Genomic DNA, 25,791 nt, shown 5'->3' on the forward strand with positions numbered 1-25,791 from the left:
TGGCAGCCGCCGGCGCGCTTCCATGACGCAACCCACGGGGCGAAGGAAGATGGCAGCGCGGTTGAGGGGTTTAGTTTGGGCCAGCCGGCCGCTGCTGCCGGTGGTCCAAACTTGGGACCTCCACGCGCGGCGCTGGGTCCGGGCGCTACGGCGGAGCCCCGTGAGAGTGGTCTCTCCATCCGGACAGGTGGTGGAACGGAAGCCCGGTCCTGGGAAGCAGCCCCCTAGAGCGGCGGCTGAGACCGGTCCCCACGAGCCGCAACGGAAGCCGTCGCTTCAGGTGCCTCCATCCCAGAAGCCCTGCACCTGGGAAGATTCGGGGCTTCGCTATGATAAGGCTTTACCCGGAGACAGAAGGCTGAGGTGACTTGTTCCTGAGACTTGTCGTGTATTCCCGTTTCTCTTTCCATTTCTTTTCCCGCCTGCCAACCTCTTTCCTCCTTTTGGAGGACTTCTTCCACCAGAATCCATTGGTTTTTATAATGCATGGAGGGCAGAATAAGTGTTTTCCTTGGAATTCATTTGTTAATGTCTATGAAGTTCTTTCTGTTTGTTAAAACTAGGTGTGTCTCGGTAACAAGGATGTTGGTAATTAGCCCGTCTTTTTGTTTCCACCCACAGCAGTGTAATGACAATTGTTAAGTCCAGGCCATTTCGGGAAAAGCACGGGAAGATCCTGCTGGAAGGTCGCAGGCTGATTGCAGATGCTCTCAGGGCTGGTGCTGTACCGAAAGTTTTCTTCTTTAGCCGTCTGGAATACCTAAAGGAGCTGCCCATTGATAAGCTGAAAGGTGTCAGCCTCATTAAGGTGAAATTTGAAGATATCAAGGATTGGTCCGACCTAGTAACACCACAAGGAATAATGGGTCAGTGGTTACAGTGTGTCACCAGAAGTAGAGACCTAGGATCATTTGTTCATAATTATCTTAAGGCAGCAAATTTTACTTAAATTCAAAATGTTATTACCTAACCTTTTCTTGAGACACCCAGAAAAATACAGTTCTCAAATCTGTGCATCTTGTAGTATTTTCAGTGGAAGCTGAAGCCAGTTTTTTTGGTCATCGTTTGAATTATAGTTCTTGAATATTATATATTCTCCTTGAATATTATATATTTTTAGGTCACTTCTTCAACCAATAATGTCCAACTACAATTTAAGAAAATGGTTACTAAAAGATTTAGGCCTCTATTTGCACAAGACCACTGCCAGTGTGGTGATAACCTTTCTGTTGTTGACCCCCTTATTCTAGAAGCAGGTGTAAGCAGTAAGCTGCAAGCTGTTACCCTGTTTAGCCCATTGAACAGGAAACTGTGTCTTCCTTTGGTTGACTCTAACTTAAGATTCTTTTTTTCAAGTTTTTTTTTTTAATGTTTGTTTATTTTCTAGAGAGAGAGAGAGACTAGGGGAGGGGCAAAGGGAAAGGGAGACACAGAATCCAAAGCAGAGTCCAGGCTCTGAGCTGTCAGCACAGATCCTGATATGGGGCTCAAACCCACGAACTGTGAGATCGTGACCTGAGCTGGAGTTGGACACTTTAACCGACTGAGCCACCCAGGCTCCTCTAACTTAAGATTCTAATAGATGGTGGTGTCTATTAGCACTTAGAAAGTCTTTTTTCTAAAAATTAAAAAAAAAAAAAAGGAAAAAGAAAGCCTTTTTTCTAAATATGGGAAGTCTAAATATATCTTTTTGACATTGGAATTATATTTTTGATCTGAGAATCGAATGGCAGTAAATGTAGAGGTTTCTCTTGGATAGTAAGGGACAGTTGGGGTAGGAGAAGTTATCTTCCAAGATTCTAATGTTTAGGCCAGGGTCTCTCATACCAGTTGTGCATGTGTTTTCCTGTAGTGGGTAAAGTGCAGCTATTAGTTGGGAGAGCAAGTTTGGGGACTGTCTCTTACTCTGTAACCCATCAAGTCCTAGGGACCTGTGACCCTACATGCAGAACTCTCCCCTAGGGTGGGGATTTGGACTGCTAAAGTCCTCCACCCTAAGTATCCGTGCTCTTGTTAGCTATACTTCTAATTCCCTTCTCTATGCTACAGCACAAGTATCATTCATTTTTATCCTGCTGGCCACTTTGGGCACATGTGTTGATAGCGGCTAGCCCATCCTGGACTTCTGTAGCCCTTCTCGTCGTTATGACTGCCTTTCATCGTTTTGTGTCTTTTAAAAATATATATTATTTAGCTTACCCTTTTATTTCATATTTGAGAGGTGGAGTAAAGGGAGAACGAGATAAGACTGTCAGGCTTCTGGCACATCTCTGAATCCAGTAACCTAAGTAGGGCCTCTAGCAGAGTGTTCTCGTCACTGCAGCTGTCCAGGTAGAAATTAAAGGACTTCAAGGGGTGCCTGGGTGGCTCGGTCTGTTAAGCGTCTGACTTTGGCTCAGGTCATGATCTTGTGGTTCATGGGTTCCAGTTCCATGTCAGGCTCTGTGCTGAAAGCCTGGAGCCTGCTTCCGATTCTGTGCATCCCTCTCTCTCTCTGCTCCTCCCCTGCTTGTACTCTGTCTCTTTCTTCCAAAAAAAAAAAAAAAAAAAAAATTAACAAGAAAAGAAGTTAAAGGACTCTAAGTTCCCCTGCTGTTGTGACTCTTAGGTGCAGGATCTTTTTACCACATACAGATACCTAATAGGGAAACCATTCCCTTCCCTTCATTGATGGGTTAGGTATAGGTCTGTATTCTTGGTGTGAATAAATTGGAATAGCCTTTGGGGAGGACAGTTTAGGAGTATCTATTAAGAGTGCTTGAGTCACCTAGCTGGCTCACTCGGGAGAACATGTGACTCGATCTCGGGCCATGAGTTTGAGCCCCATGTGGGGGTAGAGATAAATATTAAAAAAAAAAAAAATGCACACACACCATATATTAATTTTACTTGCAAGTGTTTTTCATAGAGAAAAGTTTGGACATATGCATAGAGAGGTATACAGGGATGTTCACTGCAGGGTTGTTTATAATAGGGAAAGTGGAAAATAATCAAATTGTCAGTTGGGGAAGAACTAAATAAAGGTGGTATGTTCATGTTACAAGATAACATGCAACAGTTAAAATCAGGTAACTCCAAATGTATTGACATGGCAAGTTCTCTAAGACATCTCCTGCTATAGAATTGAATAAGTAGTTTACGGGATAACACATAGAGTATGAATTTTGTATGTGAAAGAAAAAAAGCACCTGTATATGGGTAGACATTTATATATGTACGTAGATGCATGGAACAGGTTCTGAAGGGATCTGTACACTCCCAAGATTGAAAACAGTTACGGGGAGGAGGTGTCACGGGCAGGACTTTTTGTATCGATTTTTTTCAATCAGAATGTATTCATGTAGTACTTACATGACTAAGAACACAGATTGATAAATATCTGAAAAGCCAAATTATCTCCCAGGTTCAAATCAGACAAGTGAACCGCCTGTTTTGTTTCCTCAGGGATCTTTGCCAAACCTGACCATGTTAAGATGACATACCCAGAGACTCAACTTCGCCATTTGCTGCCCTTATTGTTGATTTGTGACAATCTCCGTGACCCTGGGAACCTGGGGACGATTCTGAGATCTGCTGCTGGCGCAGGCTGCAGCAAAGTATTACTCACCAAAGGTCAGAGCACTTGTTCCTGGGTGGATTGGTCGGCCATTTGTAAGTGAGCTGGCTCTGTGGGCAGACATACATGGATTTGAATTTTGGGTCTGCCTCTTATTAGCCATTTGTCTGTGAGCAGTATTCTGAGTGTCATTTCCCTCATCTGTAAAGTGGGCATAACAGAATCTACCTGGTAGGGTTGTTCTGAGAAGTGAGATGGTGCACATGAAGTACTTAGCACTCTGCTTGGCACACGTTAGGTACTTCAGGAAATGTCAGTTATCTTTTAAGATTACTTTGGCACCGGCTAGGTTATTAAAGAACTTAAAATCAGGGAAAGAAATACATGCCAGTTTTAACACTTCGAGTCCTTTATTTAATGATCTTGAGTTCCCAAATTGGGGGGCATATGAAGCCTTCCTAAGTGAAGACATTCTGAATCCTGTAAAAGGAGTGTGAATATGAAATTGGGATGCATTTGCCTTAGCCTTAAGATGGGTCAGACATACCCACACAAGTTAGCCTCTGACATTTCTCTCTCCTGTCCTCAGAAATTGGGATGAGTAGGCTTGGTTCTAAACAGACTTGCCTAACAGCTGGGACACACCTAAAACACCTATTACAGCTTGCAGGGATGGTGAGAGGGAGAGTTCATCGAAAACACTCCAGCTATCATTCACTGTAAACTAATGACACCTGCTGCTGAGACTTGCCTCAGTTGCTCCTTTCACCCCTTCATCCCAGTCACATGTTGTTGGAATAGATGGGAGTAGATATAGAGATGGCAGCAGGAGAGCTGGGTACTGGGGTTCCATCATCAGTACCCCGCCTACCCACCCCATTGTTGAGATCTCTGAGAGCTGGTGTGGTTTTGGAGATGTACCTATACAATCCAAGTGGTGTGTTTGCCACATTCATGGTGGTGGCTGGTGTATAGGACAAGGGGAAGGAGTAGGGAGCACTTGGCGTGGTGCCCAGTATGGAGGATGTGAGGATGAGGGGGGAAATCCCACTTTGTTCCTTACTCCCCACCAGGGAGAGGGGTCAGACTGGATGGCTCCCCTCATGAGTCTCGGCCCTCTTTTGTCCTCCCCGTTTTGCCTGCAGCCTCTTGACACACAGCCCAACTCTTCTCTCCAGTTCCCTGCAGTGATTGGGAAAGTCTGTGGTTGGCAGTAGGCGTGGGCAGTGTTACATTCTCTGTGTCTTATCTTCCTTTTAAAATTTGGCTTGCCCACTTACTCTGTTCTGAAGTTGGGTTACTTTTTACAATAATTTCTAATGCAGAGAGTTGTGTTAACAAGTTAGGGGATGGTGGCAGACATGTGATGCCCTGGCCCTGCTGTCTCTCCCAGCCTGTGGTCCTGAGAAAGACCACGCAGAAGTGGCTGGGCTTAGCATGGGTCTGAATATAAAAAATAGTCCTTTTAGCCTTTTTTCTGTGGTGTGAGAGAGAGAGGGAGAGAGAAAGAGAAAGCTGTTGCCTTGGCTTTCCATGGATCACTGTAATTGCCTCCCATTTAATTTCCCCTCTCTAGGGTCTTCCCTGCTCTGGTGCAGATTTAACACTGAAGCCAAATGGGTCTTTCTAAAGCATAAACCAGATTCTGTCACTACTTTACTTAAAATCCTTTGATAGCATTACATTGTTGAATGGACAAAGTCCCAAACTCCTCAGCCTGGCATACCCACCCTCCTTTAAGTTGGTCCTTGCCTGCCTCCCTTTCATCTCCCGCTACATCCCCACCCGCTATTGGCCTGATCGCTTTACTTACAGTTTTTGGACTGTGGCGCTCTTCCCCCTTCTATAATTTTGTCCTCTGCCTCAGCCTTTCTTTGACAGCTTCCTCCTATCCTTCAAGATCCAGCTCACTGTCATGTTCTCTGGGACATTCTTCCTGATAGCTCTGCTTCGTACAAGGGATTTTTGCTACCCTAGTAATACTTCTTTTACCTCAATTACTGATATCGTAGTCACGTGTTCAGATATTGTCCGAACACCATCGCCCGTGATACCATGAGCTCCTGGAGGTTGGAGACATTAATGCTCTTTGCCTCTCCTGTACAAGGTCTGGCCCGGGTGTATGGTAAATGTTGAAGGGATGAAGAAAGTCTTGTTTAGCACTAGCAGGAATTCATCCCTATAGTCCCTTTGCTGGATGCTGCCATAACGGGAGGCAGAGGTCCCAGCCATCCCGAAACTACAGGACATTTTTTGCTTTCTCTCCTCATCCAGAATTAATTTGATTTACTGCAAAGACCCCTTGTCTGGGATGGTTTATAATCTTAATTGGATCCTGTCTCTATTTTCTAGGCTGTGTGGATGCCTGGGAACCCAAAGTGCTACGGGCAGCGATGGGTGCGCATTTCCAGGTGCCCATCGTCAATAATCTGGACTGGGAAACGTTGCCCGACTACCTGCCCACCGACACCCGGGTCTACGTGGCTGACAACTGTGGCCTTTATGCCCAGGCGCACATGTCTAATAAAGCCAGTGATCACGGCTGGGTATGTGACCAACAACTCTCGAAGTTACACAAGTATGAGGAGGAGGAGGAGGATCTAGAACCTGGAGCCAGTAAAGCCTGGCTCCCTGAAGTTGAGGTCCAGAGTTATGACTTGGACTGGACAGAGGCACCAGCAGCTGTGGTAATAGGCGGGGAGACCCACGGTGTGAGCCTGGAGTCCCTGCAGTTGGCCGAGAGCACTGGGGGCAAGAGGCTGCTGATTCCCGTTGTGCCTGGTGTGGACAGCCTAAACTCGGCTATGGCTGCAAGCATCCTGCTTTTTGAAGGGAAAAGACAACTGCGGGTCAGGGCGGAACACGTGAGCAGGGACAGGAGTTCCCACTGAGAGGGATCTTGGAAGTCAGTCCTTGATTTGAGGTGGTTACCAGCTCCTCCTGCGTTGTTAGGAGATAGGCAGAATATGGTAATCAGGCCATATTCAGGAGGCAAGAGGTGGGCAAGATGCCATTATATGATTACTGGAAAAATAAGAATTTCCATGAATTTATGCTTATCTTCAAAAGTAACAAGGGTGAGAATTCTTCCTGAGATCTCCCCCAGCTCCCGAGCCGAACTTCCTCTCGAGAGAGCCCAGAGAGCAAGCATGACTCGTGCCCCAAGTGGTGGCAGAGTGGGATTGCTTTATGTTTAAGGGGAGGGGTTTTTGCAGGAACAATCTCTGGTTGGCTGTGCTGTCCCAGGCTGGTGCCCCACTTTGGTCTGGGCCTGGCCAGGGTCGCACACAAATGTCTGATGCAAGTGGCCCACAGATTGTGCTTGAGACCCTCAATGCCCCGTCAGCTTTTAGAAGGTAGAAGAGCCCACAGCCTTCATACAGGGCTGAACCCATAAAGGCTCGTCCTCCAGCTTCACAGAGGCCATGATGCCTGTCACACCAGCAGGCTAGATCTGGGAGGCAGCTCAGTACTCCTGGAGTCTGTTGGCATTTGTTCTGTCAACACCTTGGAAAAGTGCTAGGAAAACGAGGTCACTAAAGGATGAAGCCAGTGTCCTGCAGCTTTGTCCCTGGATTATTGTTCCTGCTGATTTTTGTTGCAAAATAAAGATCAATGACCGAACAACAAACCCTATGCCTTGTTACTGTTAAGAAAAACAAAACAATGCAAAACAGTATACCTGGCACATAATTCTAAGTCTACTTTATCACACTGGGTGAAAGAAGGAAAAGAAATTTACGTCCCATCCACTTCATAGTCAATGGCTTATAACGCCATGCCTTGTGAGTTCTTTTTGCACATTTGTGGATATAATTTAGCAAAGAGGGCAAATTTTCCTTTCTTTACAATGACTACAGGGGAAGCAACCAGTGATGAGGCTCTGGTTTGTTGAACGATCATGGAAAGTCACTTTCTCAAATTCTTTGCAATTTTAAGGCCAACATTCGTTTTTTTGCCATTTCCCCGGAAAATAAGAATTAAAGAAGGAGCAGTATAGGACAGTACACTACACTGGCTGGAAGAGAAGCTGTCAGATGGTTGGCAGAGCGGCCCCTTGACTTTGTGTTGAGTGGAGCGCCATTGACGGTTTCTGCCACAAGGTGGCAGCCGCACTTCAAAACCACTCCCAACCCTGAAGGGAGGGATTTAAGTTATTGAGAAAGGATGGAGTGAGTCTCTGCACAGAGGGCATTTTGCAGGACATTTGTGCTCAGAGGTGCTGAAGTTGGAGACCCATCCAGATTCTCATTCTCAGTAGAATCTGAAGCATAGATGGACACTGGGCCAAAAAACTAAGGGGGAGGTGGACAGAAGTGGGAAGCGGTTGCAGAGGGAAAAACCAGCATAACTTTTTCCTTTGAATGAAACCTCTGGGGAAGTAGCTCTGGACAAATGTTGATGTCCCCATACGCCTGGAACTCACACTGGGAAGCCTCACCCTGGTTTGCAGCTTCAGGGCAGGGAGAGCTGCAGAGTCCTCTTCCCTTCCCCCAGCTCGAGGTGAAGATCCTGTCATTAAGGCTCAGGATGAGCAGACCTCTGGGGACTGGTTTCCACCAGTTTCACCTGTGACCTCTTACTACTTGCCCCGTGGATTGCTTTTATTTATTTAACGTTTTTGTTTTTGAGAGAGACAGTGTGATGGTGAAGCAGGGGTGGGCAGAGACAGAGACAGACACAGAATTGGAAGCAGGGTCCACGCTCCGAGCTGTCAGCACAGAGCCCAATTGGGGCTCGAACCCAAGAACCTTGAGATCATGACCTGAGCCCAGGTTGGAGGCTTAACCGACCGAGCCACCCAGGTGCCCCAAGCTGAGCTGCTTTTACCTCCACTTTTGCCATTTTGCCACATGAACACCCCAGAAACAGCATCACACCAAGGGTTCTGTGGCTAGTGCTGAAAACCAGCTGTGCTGCAGGGCCTGGGTGTTCCCTGGGCCAAGCCCTCCCTGCCCCCACTCACTTAAAAAAAAATTCTTTTTTCGCTAACACTCACATAGACATCTTTAAACTCCAATGACTTTCTTCAGTGAATGCACAAAAGTAACAAGCTGGAAGTCAAATGAATGGATGAGCTGTTTATTGCTGTGGGCGACCTTAAAGTCTGAACTAGCTTGCCACGTATGTCTGCAGCTGAGACAGCCTGCAAGCCGGGCCCTCCAGAGCCGCGGCCAACACCCAGAGGCCAAGTATGACTGAAAGTCTGAATACGCTACAGAAGGCATCGGTTCTCTTAACTACGTTTGTTTTCTAGGGGAGCCACCTTCTTCAGCTAAGGCATCATAGTCGGAGGGCCATCCGCAAAGCTGCTGCCACTGCACAATGCAAGAAGGGAACAAAGGTTGGGGACGAGATGTGGCCGTGACAGGGTCTGGCCTCCCAGCCTCCCTCTTACCTCTGTGATGGGAAGGGGTGGTGCAACTGACTGCAGACCGGCAGAGGGACTTACTTCCACGTCCTGTGATGTCCAAAGATTTCTTTTTTAGCCCTGGGTCCTAAGATCATGCCACCTCTTGTATCTTTGTGCTTACCTGTGTTGGGTGACTGACCTGTGTGAAGCATGAACACCCAGGAACCTAGACTTGAGGCTGCCTGCCTCCTTTGGGCTGCACAGTCACCTACAGGCTTGGGGAGAGACCTTCATGAGTTAGCACGTTATTTAATAGAAACCCAGCAGTCCTTCAGAACAAGTCCTACCCAAATCCAGTTACACATCTCCTAGCCTGGGAAGTATTGCAAGAGTCCAGGGGGCTGTGGAGACACAGTACGCCTTAAATGAAGCAGATTTTCTTCATGCTTTCACATTTGAGACACGCCTAGGACATCCTAACGTTGTATTTCCCCCATTGGAAGGAGAAATCGCAGCCATAAAGTGGACCCAATGTAACATTTTCCTACAAACAGCCTTGGTTCCTGGAAACCACGTCCCTTGCATTATTTCCTAACACTGGATAATCAGGAACGAAGCTAACAGATGACAGCCATTTGTCAACAGAGGATTTTCCTTTGAGCAGCCTGCTTGGAAGAAGGCCATGGCGACTCTTGCCCGCTGGGTGTTCGCAAAGAGGGATACAGGTTCAGTGCTCGCTTCTTCAACACCGCCGCTTCAGGGAACTTGACAGACCCTGAGCTCTGGGCCTCTGGGTCAGTCCTCTGTTCACATGGCACCACCCAAAGAGGCCACAGAGGGCACTGCTGAAGCTCCCTACCGGCCACACGCAGCTGTGCCCAGTCCCATCGGGCGAGTGTGGGCTTGCTCCTCCTGGCCCAGGGAAATGACTTATGAACAGGATGTCCCCATGCCTGAGCCTGTGTGACTGAAGGGGGCTGGGCCAGTTGCCTGCTCACATCCCTCCTGGAGCTACGATTCTAAGTCTACATGCGTGCGCACACGTGTGGTGTTCTCCCTGAGCGGACACTGTGACACCTTATTAGGTTCTGCTGATCTATTCTTGGACCGTGTTCTATGTCTAGATCATTGCAGAACTCCGTTTGCTACCCTGGAACAAGGCAGCAGGCGGAGAGAACAGCTTTTTAGTGTCTTTAATTAGGCAAGAGGCAAAAACAAAGTCTGGCTGAAAATTACCACTTGAAGTTTGGCTGATGCCAAAACAGTTCTGGCTCCCTGTGCTTGGATAAGTGAGAGCCATTGAATTTGAGGACATACTTGGAGATGGGGGGAATCTTCTGGAAAGGAACTTCAGTTGCCCTCTGGCATTTACCGCTGCCCACCGTACATCCCGATTCCAAACACATACCCTTTTTCTTAACCAGATCTTTATTGTTGGGGACAGGTAAAAAATCTCATCTGTTGTGAACACGAGTAGAGTCCGATCTGGAAGTCATTGTGGTGAGCACAGAATCTGGAACCCCAGGGTGGCATTTTTACAGCCACGTTCCTGCCTCAACCTACTGGGGCCTGGTTTCCCTTGCTGCTGATGGAAGCCGTTGAATATATCACAGCTGGGGTTTTAACCTGCTTCCAATTAGTGACAAGAATTAAGGTATTTTGGAGCTGCTTAAGAAGCCACCCACTTTGCATCAAGAACCTTTAAGATCTCATGCTACTGAAACGGGTTTTTACTGGCACTGGGAAGTGGTCCTCCATCACCATTTCTCCTCAAAGCTGCCACTATATAAACCTAAAGCTTTTTTTAGTAAACCTTCCCAGTGACCTTAACCTACACACCCACTCTAAAGGGGAATTCTGGTGCCAAGGATCCAATTGACCTTAGTGGCAAGTAGTTCTGTCAGCCCCGTACAGGTCACAGAAGAATCACAGATGACCTGATTTTTCTGCCGCGTGACTTACAGGGACTCCTACCTGGACTTTGTTCCTTCTGCGCCAGAAGATAAGTAGTTGCTAAGAGAGACCACTTTTCCTCCAAGGCTATCATGATATAGGACACAGGCAGAAGTCCAAAGAAATCCATCTTCCAAGTAAGGTTGACCTCACCTTGTCCCCACACCCACCACACTCCCAAGAGCTGGCAGGCCTGGCAGTGGGGTGTGTGTGGCGACAACCTCAAGTACAGCACCAAGTTCCTGAGCAACTTCCTGGGGCCCAAGAGAGAAAGCAAAAACCTGAGGGCACAGGCAGATGCTCATGACACCCACGTGGGCATCAAGGTGAGCACTGCCGGGAGGCCTGAAGCCCTGCCCCAGTCAGGGTGCAGGACCAAGGAGCAAGGTCTGTAGGAGTCCAGCATCTGCCGTGCCCCTCAGCACACACACACAGCTATCCCATGAGAAACCTCATGCCTTCAACCAGCACACCAGTACCAAGTACCAGGAAGTACGAAGGGTCCTGGGCAGCATGGCAGGCTAGGCAGCAGGTAGGAGCCAGGCTTGGGATGCAGCCATGATGGGGGAGAAACATGTTTGGAGAGGGATCTCCATTCCAGGGACTGTCCTTCCTGGACATCCTAGAAGACAACGTAGTTTGAGAACTTTGATATGGTGCAACACCTTGTCCCCACACCCACCACACTCCCAGAGGAGACACTGGCAACGTTCCCAGAGAAGCCCCTCCACCCAGCATAGAGCTAGGGTTGAGGGTCTCCAACTGTTGCCCGTTCTTCACTGGGAGACCTGTGTGGGATTCCTTGTTTCTGCAACCGGCCTCCTCAGGCTTCAGAGCACTTGCTCCCCTATGGGGAGGGGATGAGCACCAGTGTCCACAAGAATGCCTGTGAGTGGAGAATCCGCCCTCCACGAGGGCAAGTGGAACCAGGAGAGATGCCAGCCAGAGCTCCAGCAGGGATGTCTGATGCACTAACCCAAAGGAGCTCCCTGGCCTCAGAAGGATCCGGCAGATGACCACGTTAGTTAGTTTCTGCTCTGAAAAATTCTGAAACATAGCTACTAGGAATCCAATGAAAGTCAAGAAGATCTTGTGTGTCTCCCCCCCAACCCCCGACCCCCCAGGGCCCAGCACCACAAGCAAAAAGATTTTTGTTATTAACCACAGGAAAGGCCAAGTCGATAATGTCCAGAGATGCCTGCTTTATTTCTTACTAGGCGATTGCATTTCAGGCTGTGACATCAAGTAACTGTCTAATTACCAGCTAACCTTGTACCTCTGAACTACAAATCAACAGTCCAATTCAGCAAGGGGCAATGGTGTCAACAGCTGACTGGGGGCTGGGTTTTCTAAATCAGTGGTCTTGGCTGACACAATGCTGTCAGCAGAGACAAGGGTGAAGCCTGCCGTCACGTGGAAGACCCTAACACCTGGTTGAGATAAGCCCAAATCCTGTGACTCCCTAGGTAAAGCCCCCACCCCAAGTCCCAAGGACACAGCAGTTGTTACTTCTGTTTTCTGGGATCCAAGCTACCTGAGCTTGCTCAGCAAAGTGTATCCAAAGCATACTTTTAGTTGACATGCCCTCTGCTCGCACTGCCACCCTAGGATACAGCTCTTTCTTCAGGTCCTTAGGGAGAAAGCTAGGCTTCTGGTAATTTCTTGTCTCTTTTTAGTTCTGCTTTGAAAAGAAAGGAGGGATGACAGAGGTAACCAAAGGTGGTCACAGGCACCGCGGCAGAGTGGGCCAAGTGTCAGAGGTCTGTGCTGGGTGAGGTGGGGCACCTCCAAGAACACAGGGCTGGGTGCCTCTTCTCGGGAAGATGTCCAAGGGGAAGAATTAACAAAATTCCAAGACAGTAGAGGCTGTTTGTACAAGAAGGCAGAAACTTGGAGAAGGTAAGATGAAGGAAAAAAGATGTAAGGAAAAAAATCACATGGTAGGAGCTCAGAGTAAGCAATTACTACATGAATCATTACCATAGCTACTCTTTCTCACCAGAAAAGAACACAAGCTTCCTTTGAGATCGTGAAATCCCCGGCCCAAGAACCGACTGCCAAGCTGGTGTTTTTCCCTCGCACCAAGAGGGAGAGTCACTAGACGAAGTCACTTAGGAAGGGATGTTCTCACCAGCAGCTCTAACCTGAGGCGAGCAAGGCTGCGGCCCTTTCCCTGCTCCACCTGCATGTACGTGTGTCACTGAGCTGTCCTGGGCCCTGCGTGTGCATGCTGACACCAGAGGCCGAGCCAGAGCACCAGCGCACTGTCCCTTCACGCTCGCTCGGCAGAAGAATGCCTGGCAAACACTGCTCCCAGAGCTAGTGACTGAGAGTGTGATGCAGTCCTGGCTCTGGCCGGGTTATGCCAGCCCCGTGAATCCCAGGCTGAGTCTCCAAGCATGGTGGGTTCTTCTGCTGCTGAGAGGATGTGCACCTTAGGGTGCTAGCTGAGGAGTTAATGCAGAAAACAAGGCACCACAGAGAGGTTGGACACTTGGGTTGTGTGATTCAGGACACGCCGGAAAAGTCCAAGGGTGGAGGGAAGAAAGGGGAGGAGGAAGAGGAGAAGATCGAGTTTTAAATAACGTCTCCTGAGGCCGGAGCCCCACTAGATGGGCTCTGGTTTGAGCTTTTCTGCTAGGAAGTCATTCACAAAGGCCTCCACAATGGCAGGGGTGATCTCCTCCACGTCCATCACGTACTTGGCCCGGGCTGACATGTCCAGAATGGTGAGCAAAGGGGCCGCCTCGGGCAGGTTGGTGTAGTCTCGCAGGGAGTCAGTCATGTCATCCTGGAAGTCACCAGAGGGAGAGAAAACAGTACGTTTTCAAGAAGGAGGCTAGAGAGTCCCCAGAACGCAGCCACTCCATTGTCCTGAGGAGCGGGCGGCCATCCGGAAACGATGGGCTCTCAGAACAGGGAGCAGTGGACTCTGTCCTGCCTGGGGGAGGGGAGGGTGCTTTGTAAAGTCCTCTCTGCATCTCCCCCAACCACCAGAGAAGTCCTCTTTCTTCATTAGCACAAAAGCAACTTTAACATGCCCTCTGCTTTGTAAAAATGTGATGTCTTCTGATCACTTACTTTTGCAACTGCCTCTCAATTATTGGCAGCCCCACTATGGATATCTGAGGCCAACCTGGCCAACCTTCAACTCCGGAACGTCTTTAACGGAAACAGATCACTGTCCCCACCCCACCCCTGAGGTTTTGGGGGTGAAACTGCACAGCCAGTAGAAAAGACAGGGCTACTGCAGTACTTCCTGAGGCTTACACGGGTGGCTGCATTTATCATACATTCCCAGTGATTGTCCAGATGAATTTGCCTTATTAAGTAGAACGGCAAACCCAGAAACCCAAAGATAGGAGACAGACCTGTAAGGGAGCAACCATTTGAGATTACCTTTCGTGCACCCGACCCCCATTTGGTAGAGAACAGGAAATGGACTCTACACAGCCACCCCGACCCAAGTCACCCTGCAGAGGAAGGGCCTGGGGTATTCCTGACCTTAAACGCTGGCGAATAGGAGGTATGAGATTTACTGCTCACTGGTTTCTGAGACAAAAAAAAAAAAACAACAAAAAAAAAACAAAAACCCATTCCATTCTCAAAGGGCAAATCTTTAGGAAGATGATTAGTGATCATCTTTTCTCCCTACCCCAGAAATGGCATGCACTTCCAGCAATGGCGATGAGGGATTCAGCACCTCTGGCACTGTTCACCCCGCTCAGGCCCTCCATGTGGGTTAATAAACAACCTTCATGATAGACAGAGGGGAGACACCTGGACAAATACTGTGTATCGAATTCCCATTAGGAGGCCTTGGCCAGCTGAGCACAATGCTGCGTCCCCTCCCCTCTCCCTCTGTGCAAACCACAGGGAGATGAATTCAATGTCTACTAAGGCTTCAGAAGGGATGACCTCCACTTGGCAGAGTGGAGGGGATCAAGATAAACACCCTTAGCCCCAGGAGGAGCGGGAGAGGGCTGGAGTCCTGGCTCAGAGGTGCTTGGTCAGTGCTTGATGTTCCCACACCCCAGGACCATCCCCTTCCACACAGCCTTGCTTCTGAGCATGAGGACGAGAACTGGACTAAGACAGCTGCCAAGGTCAGGATCCCAGGTGAAAGGCACAGGAAGGACGAGGTGGCCAGGTGGCAAGATGGAGCAGTGGATGACCCTGTCAGACCCTCCTCTGTCCTAGACCCTTCCCTCCAGGCCTGGGCCTGGCCACCTGCCAGACCACGTGGGCAGCAGGAGGGACATCACTGCCTCTGGAGTCACACTGACCTCACATTCAGTCCTCTGTGCCACCTACTTAATGTGCGACTTTGAGAAGTCATTTTTGTGAGCCCAGGTCTTGTCCCCTGCAAAACGGGTCTAAGAGCAGCTCGCACAGGGACGAGGCGTGAGCGGTCTGTGCTCTCGAAGCCTCACTCATCTGTGAGATGGTAATGACCCCATCCCCAGTCAGAGAGGTGAGGAGCAGGTGGGATGGTGCCGGTGGTGCTTGTCTTGGTGCCTGCTACACAGAAAACCCGCAAATGCGCCTTTTCAGCCACATTTCTAAAGCAGTTACTGGAGCTCCCCAGCCCCAGCCCTGCCCCTGGCTCGGCCCCTGCTGTCCTGCACCCATCTTTTCTGTCTCAGCCATCTGAAAGGGGTTAGAGTTCAATAAATTCAGAGCAGCTTCCATTTGTGCTTTGTATAGAGCGGGCTCGTGTAGCCCCAAGGCAGGACCCTGTGAACCTGTTTTGTTCCCTCTGCCCCACGGCAGAGCGGGGTGACTTGAGCTGCCTGTGAGGGACCCAGTGGGGCTTAGGAGGGGTGGCTGTTGAGGAGGTGATGAATGGGTGGTGGTTGGGGGTCTGGCCTCATTGCCTCTCCTGGGATCCAGACAACACAGCATGAAACGAGCGCTGGGCTCTGACCAACTGGGGATGCAGATGGGTGGCAGGAGGGCAGGGGGCTTCAAAAAGTGTGTCTGTCAATAGCTTCCAGCCGGCGCCTGGGGTTGGGGGGGGGGGGGAGGGGGGGAGGGGGAGGTGGCGGAGCATGCGAGGACTGGCTTCCTGGGGGCGGGGACTACGGCCATCTTGCAGGGATTTCCCCCATCTGCAGGATGGAGGCTCAAGCACCAGGGTGGGACAGGCACCCGGCTGAGGCCTTCTCACCCTGTGTAAAGTCCTCCGCTCAGCCCATCCCAGCTGGAGGCCTTCAAGGGACAGGTCTTGGGCGAAAAGAGCCTGGGACAGCAGCAGTTTCCCACCTGAGCACCCTCCCCGGGCTGGCTAGGGAACAGATCCGAGTCGAGGCCCCCAGTCAGGATGCCTGCAATGGGGGAGAGCCCACTTTGCAGGTCAGGGCGGAGGGACTAAGTACTGATCACAATCTTTGTGGCTGCCACTCGTGCTAGCGGCCTGGGTAGTAGACTGCCAGAGGCAGCGCTGTCCTGGGAGGGCCTCCTGCTGCTCTGAGGCTGCCGAGCAACAACGAAAGGGAGGAAGGTGCAGCAGGGACCATGCTGGATGACACCTTTTCATGCCACGGTTGTCTGTGGGCTCCTCACCCCAGATCCTGGGGCCCCTTCGAACATCCCCTAGGGTCGCATCGCTCATGTTCTAAGAGTTGGCCAGCCGAGCAGCCCGCGGCCCAGCCCGCGGCCCAGGCCCCAGTGCACTCACCTCCCCCGCGACAAAGAACAGAAGTGGCGCCTCCTCCTCTTTGGCTTTGTACTTGGCAATGATCTTCTCGGCTATTGGCTGGATCAGTTGCTTGGCTGCCTCGGACTCCCCATCATCCTCAGAATCTGTAATGGGGAAAGAGAGACACGAGAAGCACTAGTTTGTGGAACAGATGGAGTGGTGTCCCCTGAGGGAGCTGGGTCCTGGGCCCGAAATGCCCATCCGGGGAAGCCCCTGAATGGAAACAAAACGTCCCCTGGGACACAGACCTCCCCTCCTGGGTGCACGAGGGTGTGTTTGCAGCACATTCGCACCACTGCGCACTGAACTTCCCCTGAGCCAGGATATGAGGTCCTTGTAGCTCTTCTCTCAATCACAGAATCACAGCATGACCTCAGATCTGACCTCCTATCAAAAATGGCAGGACTGATGGAGGCAGTGGGGTGCCCCTGAGGCCCTGGAATGCCAGCTTCAGGGCTAGCCGGACTCTTCTGGGAGAGGATGGACTGCCTGTGTGGGAGGGGGCCTGCCCAGGTGTCCGGAGCCCCCTTTAGTCACCTCTTGCCTCCAGGGAAAGAGCAGCTTGGGAGCAGCCACACACAGGGGCCCTGGGGCTCACTTCAGATGGAGCCTGTAGCCCAGAGCAAGAGCAAGAACAACAGCCCTAGGGGCAAAGCGGGAAGGAGAGACAGGTAGCAGGATTTGCACCTAGAAATGCCACATTGCGCAAGGGGCCCTTAGCCTGAAGACTTGGCAGGACTTATTCTAGATCTACATCTCATCAGCTCTGTGACGCTGGGAACTCTCTTTATCTCTCTGGGACCTTCTCATATCTTCTCAGATGGCCAGTGAGCCGCAACTGTCCCTAAATTCAGAACTGTGTCCCAGAGGCCCCAGGATGTGGGTGTGGGAGCAGGCAGTAGGCGGCAAAGCCCCAAGGACAGTGATTCCCCAGGAGGCCTCTGTTCTTCAAGCACAGGGGCCAGCTTACAAGTCAGTTTGTTTAAGAATCCCCTTGAGTCTGCTGATTGGCTCCCATACCAGACTTCCAGAGCACAGGGTAGGATATGCCCCCCCCAGTGGCATCTCAGCCATGACCCTCATACCCCAGATTATTTGGGGAGTTGGAGCTGAGCAACACAGCCCAAGGCAGAGGGTGAGGTGGCCCTTGGCCAGCAGTTGCTCTGTTTGCAAAAGGAACCAGGGTCATCCCACAGGGCTGCAGGGAGCCTGGAGTGGATGTTCTGGTGTCCCCCTGGCCCCCAGAGCAGTCACCCACTGAGCAGAGAAGACACCGAGGCGGGTACGCAGAGACAAGGCCCTGAGGCTGGGGTGGGGGGCCTCGGCCCAAGGGGGCCCAGCCCCTGCAGCTGCTGTGCACGCAGCCCTGCCTCCTCCCAACAATGGGTCTGTTGGAGGGGGGCCGGGCTCCAGCCTGACCTATTCTTCCCAGCTGGCAGTCGAGGAAGGAAAGCACAGCGGCAGCTCTCAAAGCCCCTCCTGCAGGGGCAGAGCCATGAATAAATCATTGGGGTCAAAAGCAAGGCTGCCGGGAGAGACAAAGGCCCAGGCTCGGCATTGTTGGCATTGTTCAGGATGGAAAGAAGCTGCAGGATGGACACCCCCCACGTGAGGTCTGTCTTGTCCAGCCCACCCTGGGGCTCCTGCTGGGGCTTCATACCTACAAAAAGGACGAGGCAGGGGCCCTCGTTGAGCTGCACGGCATTGGAGTCGGAGAGCTCCAGCACAGGTTTGGGGTGCCACGGGAACTCCCTGCAGTCCTCATCGTTCAGCACCTCCACGCGCCCCTGCCGCGTGATCACTTCCCCCTGTGGGTCCAGCACAATGAGGGTGGGGATGCCTGTGAGGGAGAGAGCTCACTTCAGAGTCCAGAAGTGCTGGGACAGAATCCAGGCTCAGCCACTGACCAGCCATGGGACTCCTTCGGGTCTGCCCGCAACTTGTCCAAGAAACCGGGCAACTCACTTCACCCCCTGGCTTCAGTGTCCTCCACTGCAATGTGGTAAATGGACCGCGGCACCCTCCTTCCCATCTTTGTAAAGATCAGCGAGGTCATGCACTTAAGGAACTCAGCACAGGGTCTTGGCACTTAGAAGCACTCAACTAAATCCTAAAGAGATCCCAGAGAAGCAGGAGACGCCCCTGCCACCTGCAGGGTGTGAAAACACACCCCCACACAGCGTACTTGCTGCCCACATAGGCCAGCACAAATCAACCCAGGCAAGGGGAGTCCACACACAGGCTGGCAGTCCCACCAGTGTGAGCACAGAGGCTGGAGGAGGGGAGGAGCCTGGGGCAGGGGCCACAGCAGAACAGGGGACAGCCGGCTGCTAGTGAGCCAGGGGCCCCACCTCCATCTCCAGCCCTGCTGCCTGGGGAGGTTCTGAGGGGGACAGTCCCTAGAGGGAGCATGCTGACGGCAATGCTGCCACCCCCACTTTAGAGTCCTGGCTGGAGTAAGAAATGCAACACAGAACTCTCCACCACAAACAGCACGCCCCACCCCCCTGCCCATAAAGCCTCAAGTGAAAAACCAGGAAAAAAACCCATCCTGGGTTATACTCGCATTTGGGATTTCCACCTCCTTGCTCTGCGTACCCTGTTCCCTGCTGCCTCTCCTCCAGCCAGGGTACCCCCTACCAACCGCAGCCCATAGCCCTTTTGGAGACACTTGTCTCTCCACTACTGGCAGCCGCTCCCCTCACCCCCTCCTAACCAGCCACCTCTCCTCTGGAGCTGACCAGAGCTTTTTAATTTTCTATGGGCCAGCGAAAGCTGTAGCAATTTAATATTTATAGATTCCAAAGCATTCAGTGAGTAATTTGCTCCACTGACATTTTGCTTCTCTGTGGGGGAGGGTGGGGACAGCAAGGGACCCGGAATGTGGTCCTAGTGTTTTGTTACCCGGCGCGGCTGCTGGCGCAGCAGGCATGCAGTGGTGGGCCTGTCTTCAAAAGGACTTAAGTGAGTCCATGATGTTCACACCTATTAGAAGTAGCCTGGCATGCTGGAGAACAAGTCCAGAGAGAAATGGGCTCCGGAGAACTGCCGTTCCCACCGCACCACACACAAATGCATGCAGCCAGGGCTCCTGGGGGCTTTCAGGACACTATCAGCTGTCCAGGCCTCCTGAGTTGGGAGTCACGCAGAGCCTACGGGCGTTTCCAGCCTCATCCTCACACCTGCATGTTAGCCTCCAGGGGCCTGGGTTCCCCAGCCCCGAGGATGGGGCTGGGCCTGAGTCAGCAGCCTGAAGGGGCTGGGGGCCACGATGGGGGCCTCCCATCGCCACGCCCCATCTCAAATATGCTTTGGCTAAGTTCTTCAATCAGAGTCGGTGTGGTTCTGACATTGGGCAATTAGGAGTGTTGGGTTAAACCAGGGCCTGCCCACTGCTAATATTAGACACAGCAGCCAGCCTGTTTGTAGCCCAGACGTAGGATGCTAAGTTGGTCTGTGGAAGACGGACAGCCACAGAGGACAGAGAAGGGAAGAAAAGTAAAATCTGAAGGCAAAGAAACCCAGTTCCTGGTTTGGTGCCTCAGTTTCTCCAAGGGACTACTCTAAGGGGCCTTCTGTGTTACCACGGCTGTAGCCTCTCTGAAGTCCTCGCTGGTGGGGACCAGCAGGGTAAGGACATGGAGCCCCTGTCTGGCTGCTCAGGGGTCCTCAGCTGATTCCACCAAGGAACAGCACCCCTGGGCCTTGGCTCTCCCCACCCCTTGCCTACAGCTACACAAAAGCAAAGTCCCCACTCGTATTTGTGCTTTGACACCAAAGCCCACATCTAAGAGCCTAAGGTAACCAGGTGTGTGTGACTGTCGTACATCAACAGAAAGCAGCTTGGTAAAATGCCCACAGCCAGACTGCAAACCCAGAGAAGCCCTTTCTGGCACATGCACTGGGCCAGGCCCCTCTGCCATCATGCCCGGCCCTAGAGCCTTAAGTGTGTGTGCTCCCCTCCAGGGGTGACCCGCAGGAAGAATGGGAGAGCTGTCTTAGCACATCTGCTCAGCACTAGCATGGCCCATGCTACTCCACTTCCTCCCCATAATAGACGGCTGCGGGAGGCACGATTAATCCTCTTTTCACGGACAGCCAAGTTACCTACCTAAGGTCATCCGGCCACAAGTGGCCAAACTGGGACAGGACCTCCAGTCTGCCTATTGCAAAAGCTGCTGCTTTTTCTACCTGGCCACTGCCAGCAGGGGCTCTCGCGGGTAGGCAAGGGAAGGCCCCCCAGCATCCAGTTTTCTGCACCAGCAGCCGCCCTCCTCTTCCTCCTCAAGGCCACAGGGAAGGAGGCTGAGACCGCAAATCACCTCTTCCCTTTCCTCCCCCACAGCATGCATTCCAGGCTCCCCTGAAGCGGGTTCCCGGAAGCAGAGACTTAGAAGGAGAAAATAGGGCAAAGCCCCTAATGGGAAACTGAAAGGGAATGGAACATTTCTAATCGATGCCTTTGTGCGAAATAACTTTGGCGGCACCAGTGAGGGGCTTCTCCGAAGGAAATGCAAAGGGAGCACGCGTCATCTCTGCCTGAGCTTCTGGTTCCCCAGCTGGGGGCGCTGGAGTGGCTGGGGGAAAGTACGGTGAGAATTCCAAGGCAGATCCAGGCCACCCACTTCACTTCTTGGAGCCTCATTTCCATGGCCGCCACAGGGGGTAGAGACAGGCTCCTATCTCAGTGGGTGTTGGGAACAACAAACAAGATGACAAGCATAAAATGCTGAAAGCGTTTTACAATGAGTACTCCAGAAGTATTAGCCCCTCTTATAAATAAGTTCATTATTTTTTAAGTAATTTTTTAAGTTTAGTTTTTAATTTATTTTGCGAGAGAGACATAGAGAGCAAGAGGGAGAGAGACAGAGACAGAAAGAGGGAGAGAATCCCAAGCAGGCTCCGCACTGCCAGCACAGAGCCCAATGTGGGGCTCCAACTCATCTACCGTGAGATCGTGACCCGAGCCGAAGTCAAGAGTCGGACACTTAACTGACTGAGCCACCCAGGCGCCCCTCGTTATTATTATTTGTGGTCATCCTAGGTTGATTATGTGGCTCATGAGAAGGCACAGGTACAGAAAAGACTGGTGCCTTGCTCTCATGAGATACACAGAAACCTTGTGCTGGCCGGAGGAGGCTAACTAAAGAAACAGAAAACAGAGACAATGTCCACGCTGCAGCGAGCATCCTAGGAACCATGTGACGTCTACCACATCACAAGTGCAAGCGAGCATCCTAGGAACCATGCGACGTCTACCACATCACAAGTTTGTTTACTTGCACCAGGCCAAGCGTAACCTTTGGGTGAGGAACAAACACCAGTGCTCTTAGAGAGAGCTTCTGCCTCAAGCCCCCTGCCCTGGGGAACTGGGCTGGACCACGAACAGTGCCCCAGAACCCCCTGCACAGTCTCTCTCAAAACCTACAGAACAAAGACCAAGGCCGGAAGGCCTGCTCCAAACAGTTTCCTCCTGGGAGGAGCCTTTCTGTGAATATTTAAAACAATCTCAAAGACATGTGTACTGAGCCTGTCCCACATTTAGTTTGGCTGCTTTTCTGCCAAGCAAAAAGGGGGTTTTGAAGGAGGCGGCAGAGGGGGCCCGGGGCAGTGGGAGAGAAGCTAGGCAGGGCTGTAACCCCAATGACCTTCTGTCTCTGCTTCTAGATGGCAACATGACCCGAGGGGGCTGGCAGTCATCATGCAAAGATTGCTGGGAGCTGGAAGAGAAATGGAAGGAAAAGCAGAGCCTTAGGCAGGAGGAACAGGTGAGGGTACAGGGCAGGGCAAAATAGGTGATCACGATAGTGGTCATCATGGGGACTAGAGCAGGATGGAAACTGTAACATGTCATTAAATAGAAAGTAGAGAATACCCAGTCCCGTGTGTATGATTACAGCTACATATAAGTATGTGTGCGTGTGGACAGAGACCAAAAGGGAGTCGGAACAGTAAAAACAATTGTGTAGTAAGGCAGGAATGCGGGTGAGAGCAATATAGACTCGAGTTTTCTTAGATGGTGTTATGATAAATGTGTATTAGCTTAAAATAAAAACCAAAGAAAAACCGGAGGGCAGTCGGGCAGGGCAACAAACTCAGGCTAACGCCTTGGCCTTATCAATTACGGGTTTCCTTCAACAGCTCCCTCTGCACTCCCTGCTGGCTCCCCCAAAACCGCCCTTGCCTGGAGAGCTATGGAAGGGAGAAGGCAGCTGGTCTGGGTGGTAAAACTCAGAGAATCCCAGGGCACCTGGGCGGCTTAGTTGGTCAAACGGCCAACCCTTGGTTTTGGCTCAGGTCATGATCTCAGAGTTTGTGGGTTTGAGCCCCATCTTGGGCTCTGCACTGATGGTGTGGAGCCTGCTTGGGATCCTCTCTCTCTCTCTCTCTCTCTCTGCCTTCTCCTCATTCTCTCTCTCTCAAAAATAAATAAACATTAAAGAAAAAAAAAAAAAACCTTAGAATCCCAAGGGAGGGTGTGAGGACAGGTCTAGCCTACTTGCACTTGGCCAGCAAGCCCAAAAGCCACTTGGGCACGTGTCTGTGTCAGAGGCACAGAGACGTTTGTGGCAGCATTCCTACAATACACAGAAACCAGACACAAGCAAGCGTCCATCAAACAGGGTAACAGCTACATAAACCGTGGTCCAGTTGTACAGTGAAACCCTTTTCAGCACCGAAGAGAAGTGAATCAGATAGAAATATCAACAAGGACAAATCTTGAAAGCATAATGTTTAGTGAGAAAAGCAAGTTACAGAACGATATTACAGCATGTCAGCACTTAAACATGCTTCTAAAAAACACACCCAGCATGACCATATATTATTCATGGATTCATACATATGCTGTAAGAATATGAAAACCAATTATGAAGATACACATGAAGTGCATGGTAGCATTTCCCCCAGGGGAAAAGGAAAGAGAACCGCGCTGCACAGGAGTGAGGGGGAGTCTCCCCTTGGTCTGTATTAATGCTCCCATTGATCTCTATTTTAAATACCTGAAGCAAAAATCTCAGTTCTGGGTGGTGGCCACACTGGGTGCTTGTTACTATTTTTTTTTCCTGTCTGCTTTTTCTTTTTGTATGTTCTCCAAATTAAACAAGACAAACAGAATGGAGCTGCTCAGGAGGTCCCACGGCAGTGCGTGGCCTGACCTCCCCAGGCCCGCAGGGCCAGCCCTTTCATTCCTGAGATCTATTAAAAACACCAGCATTGGCCCCTCACACTCTAATGACTGAAAAACACAATCTCCAAATGCTTTGTTTCTACATAATAACAATTTAAAAAAATATTTTTATTATTATTTATTTTTGAGAGAGAGAGAGAGAGAGAGAGAGAGAGAGAGAGAGAGACAGCATGTGAGCCAGGGAGGGGCAGAGAGAGAGGGAGACACAGAATCCGAAGCGGGCTTCAGGTTCTGAGCTGTCAGCACAGAACTGACACGGGGCTCGAACCCACGAACCGTGAGTGCATGACCTAAGCCAAAGTTGGACGCTTAACCAACTGAGCCACCCTAGGAGCCCCCCGTTTCTATACAATAAATAGGTTCTGCCTCAAATTCATGTTTTGAAAGGGGCGGGGAAGAGGGCAAAGTTAGGGAAAGAGAGAAGAGAATGGCAGGAAATGGAACAGGAAGGAGGGAAAGGGGAAGAGAAGCAGAAAGATGAGCAGGGAAAGAGGGCGACAGAAAAGCCACATAAGCGACATATCCTGCAGCAAATAGCCCTCACGCTGCTGCCGCCCCCTCCCCCCCTCTGCCCCCCCAGCAGCTGGACTGAAGGCACCATCCACCTCGGGGGCTGTTTTCCCAGAGGCAGGGCCTACATCTGTCCGTCTGTCCACTCGGCCCTACACAGACCTTAGGCTGTCTGCCCTCCCCAGAGGTTGGGGCCAGGGGAGGAGAGGAGGAACAAAACACTAGGGCCCCCCAACCCAGGAGAGAAGGGGCGCTAAGCCTCCCTGCAAAGAACACGGTGTTCCCTGACAGCCCGGATTAGTTAGACAATTGCTAATGGGATTTGCCTTTTGCCAAGTATGTCTAAACCCTTTCCTTAGAAAGGCATTTAAAACCACTTATAGGGCTCCAAATTCCCCAGTCTGCATAAAGCAGTTGGGGTAGGGAGGCCTAGGGCTCGGCGTAACCTGGCTACTCCCCTGAGACAAAGGAAACAGATGAGGCCAAGTGCCAGGGCCTCGGTGAGCCCGGGTGGCCTGGTGAAGCCTGCTGGTCAACACAGCCTGGGCTCAGTCCAGAGCCTAGAGGGAGCCAGTGACCAGCTGCCTGCAGCGGCGCGACTTTCGGCCTGGCCAGGCTCATCAAGGCCTGCGGCAGGCTCTGCGACGACCTCAAGATCCAGACTCTCGCATGGCCGCCTAGACGGGCGGGCACCTCAACAAGGCCTCCTTCAGTGTACTACTGGGTGGGGCTCGCAATCCACAGATGCTGTAAGTCCAGCTTGCGGGATGCCCAGAGGACCCCGGGTTCTTTCCGCATTACCCACTTTCATCCGAGTCTGTCAGGATAACACAGGGGAGCTCTGTCCTCACGTGCCTCAATACACAAAGTGACTGTCAAGATCAAGTTACTCGCTTGCTGTAAGGCACAGACCAGGCCAGGTGGAGGTGGCTCACCTTGGGGGTGGGCAGGGGAATGTACCTGGCACTGCTCTGTGAAAGCGCCTTCAGAATGCTTCCGGGGGAGACACCCAGCCCAGGGCACACAGAGAGTCAGGCGGGGAGCATGAACTCTCCCACACACAGCCTTGCAGGATTCATTGAAGACTGGATACTCAAAACAGCAGGACCTCTCTACCGCCCCTGTGTATGTCTGGAGTGTGTGCACACGATGATACTGTAATATAAGAAATACACATGTGGTCTTCATCCCCAGTTCCTGACACCAAGCTCCTAAAACCCTTGTAATTTCCTCAGTGGCAGGGGTGAGAGGGACATTCTTTGTTGCGATATTTGGTCTTACAACATTTGGTCTCAGAGCCTGCGACAGGAGCTTCTGAGGCCCTTGAAATCTGGGAGTGACAAGTGTGTTGTGTGTAAGGAGTTGACCAATGGTGGGGGAGCCCTTAAATAACTTCAGAAGGTGGGGGCTGGTTGCCAGAAAGGCCTGATGAGAAGGTTGCAACTTTCAGATGGACCCCCTGACCTCTGGGGAAGGAAGGTTGGAGGTTGAGCTAATCAACAATGGTCAATGGGGATGCCTGGATGGCT

General features: G+C 51.2%; 2 protein-coding genes across 3 annotated transcripts in view; one reads left to right on the forward strand and one right to left on the reverse strand.

Moving 5' to 3' along the window:
• Positions 1-19: 19 nt before the first annotated feature.
• MRM3 (mitochondrial rRNA methyltransferase 3) lies at positions 20-7,187 on the forward strand. Of its 2 annotated transcripts, XM_019429643.2 has the most exons (4): positions 20-363; positions 622-866; positions 3,445-3,612; positions 5,909-7,187. In XM_019429643.2, exons 1-4 carry the CDS (start codon positions 23-25, stop codon positions 6,445-6,447), a joined length of 1,293 nt encoding a protein of 430 aa, XP_019285188.1. In that variant the 5' UTR covers positions 20-22; the 3' UTR covers positions 6,448-7,187. The 2 variants fall into 2 exon arrangements, with proteins under 2 accessions (XP_019285188.1, XP_019285190.1); XM_019429645.2 differs by lacking the exon at positions 20-363 and having other exon boundaries at positions 695-808.
• Positions 7,188-12,044: 4,857 nt separating this feature from the next.
• Positions 12,045-25,791, reverse strand: part of NXN (nucleoredoxin) — a 158,793-nt gene continuing 145,046 nt past the window's right edge. The window contains exons 6-8 of the mRNA XM_019429653.2: positions 18,224-18,403; positions 16,543-16,667; positions 12,045-13,653 (exon numbers count right to left, since the gene is read on the reverse strand). Of these exons, the coding sequence (XP_019285198.1) occupies positions 13,471-13,653; positions 16,543-16,667; positions 18,224-18,403 (488 nt within the window). The 3' untranslated portion in view covers positions 12,045-13,470. The remainder of the gene's footprint in view (positions 13,654-16,542; positions 16,668-18,223; positions 18,404-25,791) is intronic.

This window comes from Panthera pardus, unplaced genomic scaffold, assembly GCF_024362965.1.
Source record: "Panthera pardus isolate Hobbes unplaced genomic scaffold, ASM2436296v1 HiC_scaffold_3, whole genome shotgun sequence".
In the NCBI taxonomy this organism is placed as follows: Eukaryota; Metazoa; Chordata; class Mammalia; order Carnivora; family Felidae; genus Panthera; species Panthera pardus.

Bases quoted from the DNA above. Each gene is read 5' to 3' on its own strand.
- MRM3 (XM_019429643.2), top strand. From the start codon at position 23: ATGACGCAACCCACGGGGCGAAGGAAGATGGCAGCGCGGTTGAGGGGT. The intron at 867-3,444 runs GTCAGTGGTTAC...TTGTTTCCTCAG, and splicing joins AACACCACAAGGAATAATGG to GGATCTTTGCCAAACCTGAC. The intron at 3,613-5,908 runs GTCAGAGCACTT...TCTATTTTCTAG, and splicing joins CAAAGTATTACTCACCAAAG to GCTGTGTGGATGCCTGGGAA.